Source organism: Carcharodon carcharias, chromosome 3 (genome assembly GCF_017639515.1).
Source record: "Carcharodon carcharias isolate sCarCar2 chromosome 3, sCarCar2.pri, whole genome shotgun sequence".
NCBI classification, from domain to species: Eukaryota; Metazoa; Chordata; class Chondrichthyes; order Lamniformes; family Lamnidae; genus Carcharodon; species Carcharodon carcharias.
Window position 1 is genome coordinate 145,688,329 of NC_054469.1, and position 15,461 is coordinate 145,703,789.

A 15,461-nucleotide genomic window follows, 5' to 3' on the forward strand; every position below is an offset into this window, starting at 1 on the left:
AGTTGTTTTTTTTTGAGAGAGAGCTAGCTGAGAAGAGGGTCCAAGGAAAACAGGCCTGCGAATCTTCTTAGCCCACTGTCTTCCTCGGCAGTAAATGCGGCAGAGACTGCCATGCCAGGGTGGGGCTCCTGAGTCACACCAGGCAATGCTGATCAGAGTTGACCACCACAGTCATAGAAGGTCACAGTCACAGAGATAGAAGGCTGCTACTGAGTAAAGGAGAGAGGGACAGTATTTGAAGAGAGAGATCTGCTAACAATGTCAGATAACATGGGGATCATGAAGGGAAGTTGAGTGATCAGCAGTTTAGTTGGGATTAGGGTAGAATCATACTAGCCATGTGCAATCATTTATGATGATGTGCAGTTGATCTAGATTTTGGTGCTGCTGGGACTGAGCTTACTCCACAAACGAGGTGCAGTTGAAATACTCGATCCTGAAGGTTAAACTGTAAATAAGATGTGGGTTGATGATCTCCCTTATCCTAGAATATCAATTTCTTCTTGCTCCCCGCCCAACTCACATCTGAATAAATGACTTGCAACTAACATGCAAATAGACATAGTTGAAAATGATTACTGGAACAGTTGTGCATTTGTTTGAGAACTCGGTGACAATCCCAACAGAGAAAGATAAGGAGGCAAACATGTGTATTACTCCTATGACATTTTATACTGGACTTCGCACTTGTAATCACCATCATCACAACTGTGAAACTAGCAGCAACTTTTGGTGTCCACACATGTGCAAGATTAACACTTCAGCTCCACTTTGATTCCATGTGTCTGTCCCTATCTTCATTTCACTCTTTGTAAAATTATTTAAAAATGTGAAAGATAATCAGTGCATTTTACTTGCTGGTTTGCTGTCTGAAAATTCTCCAGTGTAAGGCTGTTTAGCCTGCTTGCTGACATTACTGTTGCTGGGTGTTGGTGATGTCCTTTGGTGACACAGGAATGAAATTAATCTTGTATAAGGTGAAATCCAGGCCACAGAAATCGCTAGACCCTTGTGAGCACCTTTCTTTGCGGTCAGTGGTGAGTGCTGTCACTTTACTGCTGACTGGAGAATCCAGGCCAATGGAATAAAAAAGACAAATTAAAATCACTATTTTAAAGGAATTAACTTAAAAATGTAAACCTTCTAAAAGTTGTTTTTAGTTAATAATTAGATTTGTTTTATATTGGCTTTGGGTTGATCAGGACTTTCTATAGCGAGCTAGACTTAAAACCTGTAAATATCTGAATGCCAGTAGAAAATTGCACTTTGCTCACCTTTTACTGATTTCCTGTCTTATGGGCACTGGCTCAAAATCTTTTGTTTAATGGCCACTGCCATCTTGTGGTTGCAAATTTGTACTGCAGTAAACTTGTAGACAAAGCTCTGGTTTGTTGCTGAGAATTATTTCATTAAAGCTAGTATTTTCTTGCAAAGTGGAAATAAATTGTCCCTGTTCTCCTATTTTATACTGTGGGGTAGATTTGGCAACACTGAAATGTTCAAACATTGAATTTATGCATGCAGCTACTTAAATCCTTTGATTGCAACTTACTCTGTGTGTGTGTGTGTGTGTGTGTATATAATTATAGATCTTGTGCTGTTAATACAAAGTCATATTCATGCCTTTTTGAGCCTGCTAGTAGCTCCTTGCTAATGTTGGAAGCCATGTACAATAAGCAACACTAATACACAAGGCTGGCTTCTACATACAATTTGAGAGTCCAACCTACTCGAGACCAGATCCAAAATGGCAGGTGCTGCTGATGGAAACTCTTTTGTTTTGCTGGCATTTTTGGTTGGAGCCACAAACAGAAATTGTTCACTCCCACTACTTTTGACAAGAGTGTGGGGCCATTTTACTCTAGAATTGTTGTTGGTTGCCTCCATAAAACAGCACCACTAAGATAGTACCTATTTTCTTTTGAACTGCTAATCCAATAAATTACAAATGCACAGGTCCAAAAATGCTTGTATAAGGGTGATGCAATGTTTGGTCATGATGTGCAGTGCTAGTAATGAATGTGTTTACAGTGGTTAAGAAATTCCCTTTCTCTGCTATTTAAATGAAGGCACTTATTTCAAATTGGTAAATGCCTTGGTTTATATAAAAAAAAGCAAATTCAAACAATCAAATTAATGAATTTTCTAGTCTGTACAGCACAATTTAGGTCCACAGAGTGTAATCTATATTGCTGACATTTTTGGCAAATTGTCATTGTTACCATTTGTTAACTAACAATTTGTTTTACACTTTTAATAGCTACTTTGATCTTAATTCTTAAATTTATACAGATTTAAGTCTTGTATGATTGTCTGAGTTTAAACATTTGGCTGTGTAGGCAAATTATACCCTTTTAATAGTGTATGAGCAATTCTACATCCAATACAAAGTCACACCAGAGTACGAGACTTACTGTGAATTGGTTCTCAGCCAGAGTCAGGATTTGGACTCCACTCAACCAGCCTGCCACTTTGGCACCTGTGTTTTATTCACTCGACAAACAATTTTTTAAAATTTGAATTCAGACAACAGTCTGGGATAATTAAACCTAACGATGAAAAGAGTACTGGTAAATTATTGTGCAGCAATTACTGCCCCAGGCTTGAGACTGGCTAAATTCAAAGCTGGCTTTGAATTTAATACATGTGCTAGACAATATCCAGAATCTGATAGGTATATTCTAAACATAATGGGTGTCAGAGATGACCTCGCATTTGTGAACATTGTCAAGCCTTGTCTCAAAATTTGTTTTAGGATAAATACCTGTGTCCTATTGTTCAGCAAGTGATTTTTGCTAGTGCCATGTTTATCAGGCTGTATATAGTGTATGTTATGCCTCATCAAACACAGTCAGTGTCTGGCTTTGACTTGACTGGAAGTACTGCAGCACCAGTAAGATATGGATCTCTCCACATCCAGATGGCACACTGAATGGATTATAGCTAGGAAGTCTCCTGGCTGGTATTTCAAAACAAATTGCAGCCTCTTAGTTTGAATAATGATTTGAATAATAATAATGTTGGATCACAATCCTGAAGGTTGCCAGAGCAACCTTTACTGGACAATTCAATCCACTCTCTGATATACAACTCATCTACTAGAACTGCATGTTTTAGATCTCCTGTATTTATATCAGCTGATTATTCTTTAGATTTCTTAATGGGTAAGGGGGAAGGAAGAATAGCACATGTTGAGATATAAATCAAATGAGTGAGTGCTAAATATCCAGCTGGTAATCCAGGACAGCTACTGATCAGTTCCCATGCTGGTATCAAGTCATGGCATCCACTGCAATTGGTGACACTGCTCTGGAGTGTTTTCCTGTCAGTAATGACACCAAGGGGGTCCTGTGGTGCAGTGAGTAGTGTCTTTGCCTCCGAGCCAGAAGCTCCAGATTCAAAGGTGCATAAACCCTTCCAATACCCATATGGCAGGTGGTAGGAGACGGAGAGTTTACTGGTCAGCCAGACCTTGTGGAAGTCAATGGCAAACCACTGCTGTACCTTGTCAAGCATAACCATGGACTAATGCAAGGAAATCCATGTTGGCAAACACCCTCTTAGGAAATGGTATCTGAGGAGAGAGCAAGAGTGCACAAGTGGTGAGCAGGTTCTCCATTTGTGTTCCCAAGATGTGAGAAACTATACTTGGTTTGGAAAGTTGGCCAATATCTAATTTTCAAAAAATATAAAGTGAAAGGGTACTTTGAACAAAATTTACTCCTTCCTCCTGTTGCCAGTTCACCTTTAATATTCCCTCCCCCCCACCCCTTTTTAGGTGATGCATCACACAAGACAAGCTTCATGCCCTTTTAATACTCTTTTTGACCACGCCATCCACCCCCCACCCCCCCCTCCAACCACCACATGGGCCAAGTCTTTTGTCCATATTTTGGCATATGCTTATTTAGTCAGTGCCATGAGCAAAACATTTTTAATGTCAATTTAAACATCACAGTACCAAAAATCATATTTGCAATAAATCAGTTTTTACCTTTAACAATTTGGTTTTTGTAGTGCTATTTGGCTTATTTAGCATGCTGATATTGACATGTTACAGGAAGATTATATGTTTCATAGTTTTAGAAATATGTTCCTTGCTTGCTCTTAATTGATATCTCAAAATACTACCACCAGTATCCATGTGAAACTATCAGTCCTTCACCCATAGCTCTTACCTCAAAATACAGCAGCAGACAAATCTGGAAGGATTAAATCTATAACCTACGTACAGCATGAAATTTGCACCTCACAATTTACTGTGATCCTAACCTTCACTTTGGCTGAGTTAAAATGCCATATGCGTCACTAAAATCCAAGTGACATTACTAGTTTTTCCAACAGCATGCAATTCTGCTTCAAATATTTTTCTGCCCTTTCAAAAATCTTTTGAGTGGCAAGACATGAGGTGATAGAGAAATTAATTCCAAAGTGGTAGTTATATGAAATTTGCAATTGGAAAATTGCACCAGAACGAAGAAGGAAGGAAGTTTTCATTGACTACAAATTTGAGTATTGCTGAAAAAAGACAAGTTATTGAAGCTCTTTGTCTTGCACTCATCAGGACAATTTGCAGGAATACCAAATTGTAAAGGGAATAACAATTTATACTGCATGAGAAGACATTTTTGATTGGTTGGTAAGTGGACTCTGATTGATAGAGGTGCTGCCATGGAGAATGCACCAGCTAACTGATAACTGACAGTTAACTGCCAAGCTTTGTTTCAATTCAGACCAGGCAGATTAACTCTGGTCAAGGCATTGCTTCAGGGAATGAATCAGAGAATGGCTGAGACCTATTTTGCTCAGCTGGAAAAGGCACAATGGGGAGAATTTTCACGTCGGCGTGCGAGACCATGTAAAATGATGCATGGTGACGTCGGGTACTGCATGCCATTCAGATCTTCCGTTCGGCGTGTACACTGGAGGCGCCTGCGTACCCGCCGAACTGTCAAAGGCCGGTTAAGGCCATTTAAAAACGAATTAATGTAGTTGTGAACTCTGCCCGTCCAACCTTAAGGTTGGCAGGCAGTTGAAGAGCCCAAGCGGCATTCGCATTTCTCATGAAACCTTATCCATGGGCTGATGAGGTTTCATGAAGGTTTTATTAAATTAATAAATTTTGCTCAATTCATAAACATGTCTCAGCTCACGTGACACTGCCATATGAGGGCATATGTCTGAATAATTTTTATCTCCCTTTATTTCAAACTTTAAATATGAACTTAATCTCCCTGAAGCAGCTCCATGCCTCAGGGAGATTTCTGTGCTTGGTCGTGCAATGCACGAAAGAGCGCAGGGCCCTCCTCCCCCCGTCCACACAGGTAGCACTGAGAGCTACCGGGCCTTGTCACGCTGGGTGGGCCTTAATTGGCCCACCCACGTAAAATGGCGGCACGCAGCCGATTACAGGCGGCGATCCGTTCTGCGCCCGCTCCAAACTGGCCCGACCGACAGGGAGAAAATTCTTCCCAATGTGTGTACAATTTTTTTTCTGTCTACATAGCTCAGGACCAGACTGATACACTGGCAACCAATTTAAGATTAATTTTTAGCACACTTGCGATTGTTTAGCAAATGTTCAATGTGGAGTCACATCTAATGTTGGACACTATGTTTTGAGTTTTGCAAGCATGGGCTGTTTGGGCATGATCGGTACTTTGCCTGTTGTGAACAGCAGAAGGGACATGCTGTTCAATATGATCTGTCAGTCTCTGGAATGTACGGTCTACATGCCTAGCATTACACTGGCACAGAAATTCATATAATGCATCACTCATTTGTGTGATAGGCAGAAAGTCTTTTAGGCTTGACGGCAGCATCCTGTTAGTGGTGAATACCACTTGTGTTGCTACTACATAGTAGCAGCGTGAAACGGCTAGCTTCACCTGTTGCTCAAATTTTTGAGATCCTTACCCTTCCAGGGTAATTTACAGAAAGCAACAAATCATTCCTTTAAACAAAGGTTTTCTTTTGTAGTTTTATTAAATGCTGATGCTATGGTTTTGCACTTCAAAATTAGGATCATTAGTCTATTTAGATTTTTGCCTTCGCCTATTTATCTAAATCTAAATATATTGTGGGGGTAAGAACTGTGGATTTCACTTGTAAACTTTCCCTTCTTGCTTGATAATGGTGAGTCCTAGATGCCTTTGGAAATTTAACTACAGATTTCATTCAATTTCTCTGTACTGAAGTGTTTTAATGAGGCTGATAAGTAGATATGCAAAGCTTGCATATGTTTGAACAGGAACAGTTCTGTGACCACACTGTAAGAGTAGCCATACACTCCCAGTTAGTAGGGACCTCAAAACTATTACTTAAGACAAGAAACTTTCAATCAATTTGTCATGAAAGTTGCATCTGAAACTGTACAGAGAAAAGGATCCTTTGGCACATAGTGAGCGATGACTTTCATAATCTAAATAAAATGTGTGCATTCCCTAATTACAAGAAAACATTTCCTAAAGCATTGTAGAAATTTTTAGGAGGGGAAGTTAAAGCCACAGTCTTTATGGTTTGAAATCATTTTTACGTTTTAACTATTTAGGTGAATGCTCAAAAAGCAACATGTTTGAAATTAACATTCAGTTTGGTTCATGGCTAGTGTTAAGGCTCTACTCTATTCGTTAGCATTTTGGCAAAGGCAACAATTGTTCCAACAACTTCTTTTTGCAACGCATCTTGAGGATCATTGTCCTAACACTGTTCCTGCAGCAGTTACTATCAGCATTTGGCTTCTAAGTGGCACCATTTAACAGTTGAGAAATATTCATTTACATCCTTCTCAATTCCACCAATGCCGAAAATGCACGCCTTAAATTGCACCTGGATGGTAGCTAAACATTACTTCAGTTTGCATTAACAAAAGGACATCAGTAAGCCATTCAGCCCATCCAGTTTGATTTGCTGCCATTCTATCACAGCATGATTGATCTGTATCATAGCTTATTCCACCTGACTTAGTTCCACATCTTAATACCTTGGTTCAAAAAAATCTATCAATCTCTGATTTAAAATTAATGGAGCTAGCATCTGCTGCTGCTGCTTGTGTGAGGGTTCCACACTTTTCCTACCCTTTGCCTGTAGAAATTGTTCTTGGCCCCTAATGACCCAGCTCTGAATTTAAGATTATGTCCCCTTGTCCTAGGCTCCTCCACATGTGGGAAAGGATTCTCTCTTTTCCCATCAATTCCTATCAAAATTCTAAAGGTGCAATTAAATCTCCCACCCCAACTACCTAAATACCCAGAAAATACAAGCCTAGTTTATGCAATGCCTCATCATTATCTAATCATGGGAACTCTGATAACATTCTTCACTCCTCCTTCCAAGGCCAATATGTTCTTTCTAAGGTGCAGGCCCAGAACTGTACACTGTATTCCAGATGTGGTCTAAAGATAGTTGTGTATAGCTGTCACAAATCTTTGTCCCCTTTTATAATTATAGGGTTAGAGTATAAACCCTAACATTCCATTAACCTTTTTTGTATCTAACCAATAATTTTAGTGACCTGTGTACATGAACTCCTAAAATCTCTTGAGACTTTCACTGTTCTTAGCTTTCCAACTTGTACACAACAGATAAGGATTCTGCTAAAGGAATTTCTAAATATTGGAGCATTTTTGTAGAAGTAAGTTCCACAGCTACTTGAGCTGGAATACTTGTTACAAGAGTACAAGTATATTGCATGAATAATTTTAACCTTAAGAATTCCAGATTCTGCTTTCTTTATAGCTTGTCAAAATCCTATCAAAAATCTCAAAAATGACAATGTAAAATCCATTGAAGGGAATAGAAAATGTTTTTGCTACATTTAGTTTTTTGGTTGCACTGCAGAGATGCTGTTCAAAAGTTGGGATGAAAATAAAGTATATGTCAGAAATAATACACAATGTTTAGTAAGCTGAGTGTTCATCCTGAAGCTGTGTGTCATTCATAGTGTATTGTCATCTTCCCAACAGCTGTGTAACTGGTAAACAAAAGGTTGTACACATATTGGACATAATCAAGTATGAATAACTGGCGCACAGTAGACTTACCATATGGCAACACTTAAGGAATAGATTTTTTTTGCGTCTAACTTCATAGCCTTTAATACTTTTATATTCATAGAAATTTACGGAACTGAAGGAGGCCATTCAGCCCATAGTGTCTGTGCTGCAGATTCATACAGCTCACTTGCCTGTGAAATTTATATTCGTTAGCAATGTTTTTTTGTGTGCACACTTTTGAAACCTGCTGTGCTCTCATTCTTTACTCCTCCCGTTATTATTTATTCATTAATTGTAGTTTTTAAAAATCAGTGCCAATTTTATAATTATTTTCAAATCCATTCATCACCTCCCTATCTGTAATCTCCCCCCAGCCCCACAACTCTGAGTTATCTGTGCTGCTCTAACTCTGGCCCCTTGAGCATCCCTGATTTTAATTGCTCCACCATTGGTGGTTGTGCCTTCAGCTTAAAGCCTAGGAAGCTGAAGGCACAACCACCAATTCCACCCCCTAACTCCTCCACCCCCAATCTCTCCACCTCTTTTTATTTCTGTTTCTTTCTTTAAGATGTTTCTTAAAAGCTCTCTTTAACCAAGCTTAAGAACATCGGCCACAATATCTATCACCTTTATGATAGCTCGGTGTCTAATTTTGCTCCTGTGAAACATCTTGGGACATTTTATTATACTAAAAGTGCTGTACAAGTTGTTGTAATGTACTACCTTCAAGGCATTCTATGCATGTAGTTTATCCTACCTAAGATCAGATTCTGGTAATTCACTCCAAATCTGCCCAGTCCTGGGGTGCCGTTTCTCAATTAATGTTACTTAGATGGTGCCCTCAATAAATCAGTTTACAATTATTTTAACAATAATTGAAAGAATTGTTCTTCCTGCAAATGCAGTCTTTACCAGAGAATTTTGGTTATTTCTTAAATATAATAGTCCTCTGGCAAAACCTTCAATCAAAACTTACGTGCATGCCAGGCATTGCTGGGAGCTCCTGACTGCTGTAAATGTCAACAGGTACCTCTGGCTGAATTAAGCACTTAACACCTTCAACTAACCACTTCTCTTTAAAAGAAAATCATGCTTTGTGATGATTAGTGTTTGCTTTATTCAATATTAAGTGAAGTAAGTTTTCACTGATATGATTTCGATGCTTGTTTGTGACTGATATGCCAGAATTAGTATTATGCAATTATTAACAAACTTCCATGACCATAGTGTGATTTGGACTTGTAAGCAAAGGAACCATGCATCTTTCTACAAGAAATGAAAGTTATGCAGCTTTTATTATAGTGTCCTAGTGGCCTGGGATGGGTTACGTTAAACTCACTAGTTCCCAACATTGTGTTTTTGCAGTTTCATCGCTTATTTAATTTGGGGAGCAAGTAGAGGAAATGTTTATTCTACTTATATTTGTATCTGATGTGAATGCATTTTCTTCCATCCCAACAGCACTGTTATTCCTCATTTGAATACAAAAAATCATTTATATTAATAAAAAATCTGCATGCTTCCTAATGATATGACCATGGTTTTAATTGCCAAAGAAAGTCTGTTTGGAAAATTGCATTATTTTGAAGGCAAAGCAAATAGTAATTTATTTATGTATCATCTTCAATTTGAAAAGTGTAGCTTGTTTTGTCATTTTTGTGTTGTGCTGCATCATGCCCGAATGCAAGTTTCTCTTGCTGTGTAATAAATTAATTGATCTTATTTTTTGCTTTTGTTTTGAAACTTTAGAACATAAGGCTCTTCCCCCACCCTTCCAGTGTTCAGTAACATACAAATTCTGAATGTTAAATTAACCAATGAATGTGAAGTTTATTGGTTTTTGACATTTTGGCATTTCTCTTAATTATTCAATCCTCCGGTATAAGCCCGAAGTGAGTGTTGGTGGGATATGCATCAGTAGAGAACATCACATGAAGGGGAATATCACTGCCAAACCAAGTTGTTGTTGTTGGCTTATGCGTGCACACTTTTTAAAATCTATGTGCAGATGGACTCCCAGCTTGGGCTACTGTACTTGGAATTGAAAACCTGGCTTTTTCAAATCCCCCAACCCCCTGCCCCCATCACCACCCCACCAAGCCAATACAAGGGTACTGAGACAATTATATTGTTGCTATGCTTGAAATCAGCTAAACCAGCATAAATGGAATATTGAACCTTTTCCTTGGCTCAGCTACATGCTGCTTTAACTGACTGACTTTAACTTTAGCTGTTGATGAAGTACTGGTATTTTTAATACACTACTGTAAAGCTATTTTATTTTTCTAAAGAATCGTATGAAACTAGAAATCTTCCTTAACCTTCAGTTCAACTCCTACAGCTATTAACAGATGTTTTTCTTGAGACTTTGTCTTATCATTTTACAGGCTATCATTGTGTATATTTTACAGAAGGCATTTAAGGTGATTTCTTTTTTGTGTTGCAGAGTATTGCAGATCAACATCCTCCTTTCAGATAGCAGATTGCACCTCTTCTTGCAGACACAGCTAAACCCTACAGAGATTGAGGCCTGTGTCTCGGGTCAGACTGACTACACGGTTGATGATGCAGTTCATAGGCATGCCACTTCTAACCGAAGGTTCCCTGTAGAGGAAGCATAGAAAGTAAAGATCTGTTTATATTTAAACTGCGAAAGGTATTTCATATGATGCCTTACTTTGTGTTTTTAATCCAACATGGACATTTTTTTTAAAGCGTTGTTAATTGAACAAATTTTTATAGAGCTGTGACAGCTCATCATAGAAAGCTGCTCACACCTACACACTGAATTAATGAATGCAGTGGAAATTCAATTATCTGCATTCTGATTATCTGAATTTCATTTTGTTAGACCTGGGTTATTTCCTTTTAAATTATCTAGCAAAAAATATCAGACTCTACTCCAAACACCTAATTAAAAGACCAAATTTCCTGTCTCTCTGTGACTGGAGATAATTAAGGTTCTCCTCTGTTACTCAGGCTTTAACTGTGTTGTAGAAACCAATTTCCTCTTTATTATTTTATTTTCATCAGCACTTCATCCTCGGGGCTTGGAAATGGCAGCAATGACAACAACGCAAAGCCGTAAAAGATGAACATTGCGAGTACCTGTTTTGTGGCTCATTTTTTGCTTTGGGCATGTGTTCAGAATCTACAGTCCAGACTGCTGATTATTCCAAATGTATACCTCCAAATGGACCTCATTCACAGAAGATATTTGTGAAAGCCCATTCTGATGCACTGTTTTTCTTCTTGGACAGGAAAATATTTATTTGTGTCTACAGTGAAAATTGCTGTTAACTTTCTGATATGAGATGCTGTATTTGTAATTACAGCTTCTGGGGTGAAGAGGTGTAGGACATATACAATTGCAGTAAGCATCAGAATAACTAATTGAAATGAGTTTTAAAACAAAAACTATTAGGAGTAGTCAAATATATATTTTTTTAAACTTAACTCCTAACTAATCTAAAACTTGGATCTTCTGATTGCAATGTATGTTTGTGGGGTGAAAGGGAGAAATGTGCATTCTATTCACAGCAATCCCACTGCTACAGAGGTCTTTCATACAAGAGCTGCTCTTTCTTGGAAGAACATAATGTGATGCGTGGGGGAAATGTCATCCGATCATTCATAAATCACTCCTAGGCAGATTTTATGCTAATTAATCACTCAGTGTCTTGATTTAGTAACATGCTTGCCATAGAAACTTTTGATTTCAGCCTGTAAATTTAGTTGTTACTTGATTAGGATGGGAAAATTCACTGGTTAAAACCCTAAACAGTAACTTTCAGTATTGGTTATAGCTTAACCTTACGTTAAGTAATAGTGCACTGAGATCCATTAAAGCAGCTTGGTTTTTTTTGAAAACCCAAACTCAAAATATTTAACGCTTATAGTTTTACACCTGTATACCTTAATAACGTAAAGCTGGCCACTTTCTGTTTACTGCACTCATGATTGAGTTACATCATTGAGATTAAATTTGTATTGTACTCGACAATGTTAGAGAATTGTTCATTTGATTTAATGACTTGAAGTGCTATTTTAACTGTATAGAAGAAATTTTGGTTGTGTTGACTGTCAGTTTGACTCTGACTCTGTTAAGAAAATGTATTCTTGCTCCTTCCAGCAAGTATTCTTGGTCTTCAAATTGTTTAAATACCTGGTACAGATAGTAATTCTATTCCACCCCCCCCCCCAAGCAGGAAGTTAGCAAGATTGATTTCCCAGTTTTGGCAGAGGTGGAGATGAGATGGGGTGCTGCAATTATTCAGAGCACCCCTGGGGTTGCCTGGCTCCCTGCTCCTAATAGTTAGCAATTGCTACCAGGAAGTTATGTGTTGGCATTGGATAAGGACAGAATCTGTTCTGATACCCTTCTGAACAACCAGCCAGCCAGTAACTAGTTCCAGGCTTTCTCATGAAAATGGCCACTAGGTTGAGGGAACAGAGGGAGACTACTGCTTGTGGAATCTTGACCTAGTAGGAAGCAAATACCTTTTTATGGAAGGGAAAGGATTGGGAATGTGATGGAAATCAGCTTTTTAAACAAAAAAAATCCACCAGTGTTCATAATTTACTATTTTGAAGATAGTTAATTAATGTGCAACTTTAACATTCTACCCAAAAATATAACAAGATTTAATAAATCATGATTTGATTATGGATTTAAAAAAATAACTTATTTATATCCTGTGTTCTATGGATATTCATCTTTGAACCACTATATACTCCAGGAGCTTAATTATTTAACAACTTGTCCTCAGAACAATTTGCTTTGCCCTTCTTTTCCATCCTGATCTTATCAAGAAAATTGAGATGTTCAAGATAAACAGTCACTACCTAGATTATTTTGGTTACATTGCTGCCTCAGTATTTTATTAAAATAAATCAATACGAATAATCTAGTTAGATTGGTGAAACCGGGTTTAGTGCTGAATTGGATTTTCTCTTGTTACTAAAGGCTATGGTTTAATAATGCTCAAATAATTATTTTCTGTTCTACTAAATAATGCAAAAAAAAACTTTTGGGAGCTGTAAGGCTCTGGTCTGAGTGTTACGAAAATGATCATTATTTGTCTCCCTGATGCTGTGAATCTGAATTTGTCTGTCATTTTTTTAATAGCTGCAATGTATTATTTGTTTAGCCTGTTGGCCATGATAATGTTATCTGTGAGAGCTGGAAAATAAACTCTGCAATCTGGATTAGTTTTGTAGGAAAATGTTTGGACCATGTAAAAAGAAGCTGGAACTTCACTAGATGGCTCATAGTGTGCTCTGCTTCACTTGATCTGTGCAAAAGTTTGTCCACTATGGACTCTTATTCAAAAGTCAATGTTTACAAGAATTGTGCACTACTGTACTTTTTTATTACTTTAATAAATTTATCAAAATGTGATTTGTGAACTATTCTGATTGATAAAACCATCATTGATAAACTGATGCATGAAATGAACCTATGGTCTGGTAACCTGCAGGAATTCTTGCTATTCTAGAAACTCAAGTGATGGAATGCCTTGTGAGGCAAAATAAGTGCAAAAGCTTATACATTTAACAAATGTACATGTTTGATGGTAAGGAAACCAAATCTGAAACTTTGTGAGCCATGTACACAGACTCTTAATCTCTCAGCACTGCTGTAGGCCATTAGCACCCAGTTTGTCAAGAGGTCTGTTTTCCCTGACCATATGGCTTTAGGTGGTTATGAAAGACATTCTGGCTTGTCTAGACCAATTAACAGACTCTGGTACTACTGCACCATACATTGCTTGACGGCTTAGTGGGCTTTAGATTGCAATCTAAATGCTGTTGCGCACTTAAGGTGCTCCTTGACTATAAATTGCCACCACATTTTTTTCATTCAGAACTGATTTTCTGTTGAAATAACATGAAAGCAGAATTAACAGTGCTGACCCTCTCTTTTTGATATCTTGCGTTGATTCTAGGTTCACCCAAAGCTGTTGGTACATCTATAGAATATTGTATTATGCAACAACTAAAAGTGAAGTTCAGATAGAGTGCTTCTATTTCTGGGACTTCCATGTTTTTTTCTCCAGAAACCATCAGGATGCAATCTGATATTTTATCTTTGATTGTAGGAAGTTTGCATTTTTTTTCCTTGCATACTTGCAGATACCTGTGAGATATTTGGTGTTTTATTTTTAATAAGAGCACCCAAATGAGAGAATTTAATCTTTCTGGTCTGCATTTAATCTTTCCAACCTCATCCCTCTATAACATTAATTCCTATGTCATGGCATTTAATTGCACTTTCAATAACTTGAATTAATTTTAGCCTTTATTGCTTTGTTTGGTGGATCATTCAGTACATTTCTTTTGGAGATGTTATCGTGATATCAGTTCAGAACTCGCTGTATGCTGTGCTTTTTATATCCTCTGATTTTATATCCTTGATCTTTTTTATAGTAATGAGTTTCCTTTACCTGTACTATTTTGAATATTTATACATTAAGGCCACACAAAGGACTTTCTGAACTCTGGGTAGAATCTCTGCTAAATCAGTGCAAGAGATTGAGGAATTTCAAGTGCAGGTTTTGACAAGCACAAATCATTTAATAAGAGCACCCAGATAAGAAAATGTAATCCTTCTACATTTAATCTTTCCCATTTTTGCTGGTTTAAGAACAATGCTGGAAGCTATGTACCCCAGATAAAAATAATCACTGGTGAGTTTGACTGCAGCACTATGAGGAGGCTCTTAATTAAGCTTTCATTTAGGCACAGTGCCACTAATAGGCACCTTTTTAAAAGTTTCTAAGTATACTTCAAATTTATTAATCATTGTGTACACCAATGAAACTATTAATGGTTCTGTATAGATTTTTAAAGTCACTTTTAGCTTTTTAAAAATCAGGTACTCCCAAGTAGTGGACTATACACACTAATTAAAAATGTTTTTTTTGTTATAAACCCATTTTCAGTTGCACCAACACTCTCATGCTTCAAGCAATGTTTATTAATGCAAGAGAAAAAATAAAACAATTGCATTCTAAAATACTACCTGATTGTTCTGGTTCATGAAAGATTTTATGCTTGTGAACATAGAAATGAGTTGGAACAGAAACTTGAACCACAACTCCTGAAAGCTATCACAGTTTCTGCTGGATTGTCATTTGTGTCCCAAATGGAATCTCTAGACCTGTAATGCAACTACATATTCTTTAGTGCAAAATCAAAAACTGAAGCACTGATTCAAGTGTGGTTCAGCTTCTACATTTTCATAACCTTGGCATAACTTTAATAACCTATATTCCAGTATTTTAGTTACATAATCTAGATTTTTTATTGCTTCACTCCATTGAACAATGAAAGTGAGTTATCCATTTCCACCAAATTCTTTTTCTCCCTGTACCAATTCAGTACAAGTCAAATTGTTTATCTCTTACGTGTTTTTCAATGTTATACTTTAATAATATAGGCCATTTGTCTGTTCAATTGCATAAT

The 15,461-nt window shown here is 37.4% G+C and overlaps 1 protein-coding gene across 2 annotated transcripts in view; it reads left to right on the forward strand.

The window, feature by feature from the left end:
* snx10b (sorting nexin 10b) overlaps positions 1-13,395 on the forward strand; it is a 60,595-nt gene extending 47,200 nt beyond the window's left edge. Inside the window, exons 6-7 of one of the 2 annotated variants that reach the window (XM_041185180.1) lie at positions 10,441-10,650; positions 11,028-13,395. In XM_041185180.1, coding sequence (XP_041041114.1) covers positions 10,441-10,615 — 175 coding nt within the window. In that variant the 3' untranslated portion in view covers positions 10,616-10,650; positions 11,028-13,395. The remainder of the gene's footprint in view (positions 1-10,440; positions 10,651-11,027) is intronic. The other variant, XM_041185182.1, reaches the window with a different exon arrangement.
* The last annotated feature ends 2,066 nt before the right edge of the window (positions 13,396-15,461 follow it).